At 67.8% G+C, this 1,837-nt stretch overlaps 1 protein-coding gene across 1 annotated transcript in view; it reads right to left on the bottom strand.

Annotated features, from left to right (window-relative positions):
• Positions 1–847: 847 nt before the first annotated feature.
• The window catches only part of DQX1 (DEAQ-box RNA dependent ATPase 1), a 16,542-nt gene continuing 15,552 nt past the window's right edge, over positions 848–1,837 (bottom strand). The window contains exons 14-16 of the mRNA XM_009283161.2: positions 1,684–1,771; positions 1,417–1,490; positions 848–991 (exon numbers count right to left, since the gene is read on the bottom strand). Coding sequence (XP_009281436.1) covers positions 848–991; positions 1,417–1,490; positions 1,684–1,771 — 306 coding nt within the window. The remainder of the gene's footprint in view (positions 992–1,416; positions 1,491–1,683; positions 1,772–1,837) is intronic.

Below are 1,837 nucleotides of genomic sequence, written 5' to 3'. Positions count from 1 at the left end.
ATGGCCGGGGTCGTGTCCTGCCCCAGGACCGGTGATCCTGGGGTCAGGCAGGGATCCTGCACCCCGGGGTGGGGATGGGATGCTGAGTGGGGCACAGGGGCCTGGCGCCGTGGTCGTGTCCTGCCCCAGGACCGGTGATCCTGGGGTCAGGCAGGGATCCTGCACCCCGGGACGTGGGGATGGGGTGCTGCCCCCCCCAGGGCATGCCCCCTTGGTGTAGGGCAGTCCATCCCTGCTGGGGTGCTGCCCCTGAGGCTGGGGATGTTGCCCCACTGCAGCCCCCAGAAAGAAGGCAGATCTGGGTGTGTGTGATGAGGAATAGGAGGGTCCAGGGTGCCTGTGTGCCCTGTCAGACAGCTGGGCAGGGCTGTGGGGATCCCCCCCATCCAGGCCAGGGCTGGGTAGGGCCGCTGAGCTGGGCTGTCCCCGGCTGGGCTGGAGCACGTGTGCACATATGTGTGTTACACATCTGTTTTCAGCTGTGCGTAAGGACGCCACGGGCCGAGCCCAGCAGCCCAGCACTGGCAGGGAGCAGGGGCTCCTCAGGGAGCTGTGGGGCAGTGGGGGCCTTGCACAAGCCTGTGATCCCCCCTGTAGGGCAGGGGCCAGTCTGGGCACCTTGAGCAGAAGGGCAGGGCAGGCAGGAGCCCTGCCTGTGGCATGCCCAGCTGAAGCCTGTGGAGGCTGGGGGCTGGGGGGCCCAGCACCCCCCCACCCCACACAAAGACTAACCGAGGTTTGTCGTAGTAAAGCCAAGCCCAGCTCTTTAACAGAGGTAAAAAGCCTCTTCCAAACCATACAAGAGAATGGGAACATCAGTGTCGGGTCCCTACGTCGCCTGCCACAACTAGGGGGTGCCCCTCGGTGTCCCCGTGCACACGGAGGTGCAGTGGGGTAGGGGACGGGTGTGAGGGGGAAGAGGGTGTCCATGCGCGGGGTCAGCGTGCTCGGAGCCGGCGCTGCTGGGCTGCATCAACATCCTCTTGTCAACCTGCAAAGCGGGGCAGGTCGTGGCCTCGGGGAGCACCCCAGCACTGGGGCGGGGGGGCAGCCGTCACCAAGCGAGGCTGCGGGGAAGGTGGGACAGGGCAGGAGCAGGGTTCGGCGCTGGGGGCTCAGGAGTGGGAGACACCAGCACCTCCCTGACCCGCGCAGCGATGCTTCCTTGTGTGGGCAGTGCTGGGTCCCGGGGGGGGAAGCAGAGGTGACAGCAGAGACAATTCACCGCCCCAAGGAGAGAAGCAGTGTAGCGAGGAGGGGGGGCATTGCTGAGCCCTCGACAAGTCCCTGTTCCAAATGGCACCCCTGGGTGGAGGGAAGAGCCCGGGCTGGGGCAGGGGCAGGGTGGGCGCAGCAGACTGAGGACACAGGGCAGCATGGGCAGGGGCAGGCTGGGCACGGGCATCCCGCAGTTACCTGGGTGCTGTTGGGGAGCTCGTACTGCAGCCGGTAGAGCAGGGCGAAGTAGGACTTGGGGAGCGGCCAGGAGGCTGGGGGGGCCCAGGCCAGGTGGAGCTGCTCCCCCCGCCGCTGCCAGCTCCTGCGGCGGGTCAGGCCGCACTGCGGGCAGAGCGGGGCTCAGCACTGGGCAGCGCTGCCCAGCCCTGGGGCTGAGCCCTCCCACAGGGCCCCCAGCACCCCGAGGACACCCCCTGGACCCCACTGCCGCCAGTCTGAGCTCACCGATGTCGCGGACGAAGAAGTGGATGGAGAAATTGAGGTAGGAGGTGTCCGAGAACCCCTCCAGCTGCAGCTGCAGCGGGTGCAGCTCCTCAGCGAAGGGGCAGAAGGAGGGGTCCGTGAAGCTGGCACTGAACCGGCCACGGCGGGGGGGGGG

Source organism: Aptenodytes forsteri, unplaced genomic scaffold (genome assembly GCF_000699145.1).
Source record: "Aptenodytes forsteri isolate BGI_AS27 unplaced genomic scaffold, ASM69914v1 Scaffold678, whole genome shotgun sequence".
In the NCBI taxonomy this organism is placed as follows: Eukaryota; Metazoa; Chordata; class Aves; order Sphenisciformes; family Spheniscidae; genus Aptenodytes; species Aptenodytes forsteri.
The sequence above is the reverse complement of the archived record's forward strand: the minus strand, read 5'-3'. Positions and strand labels throughout refer to the sequence as shown.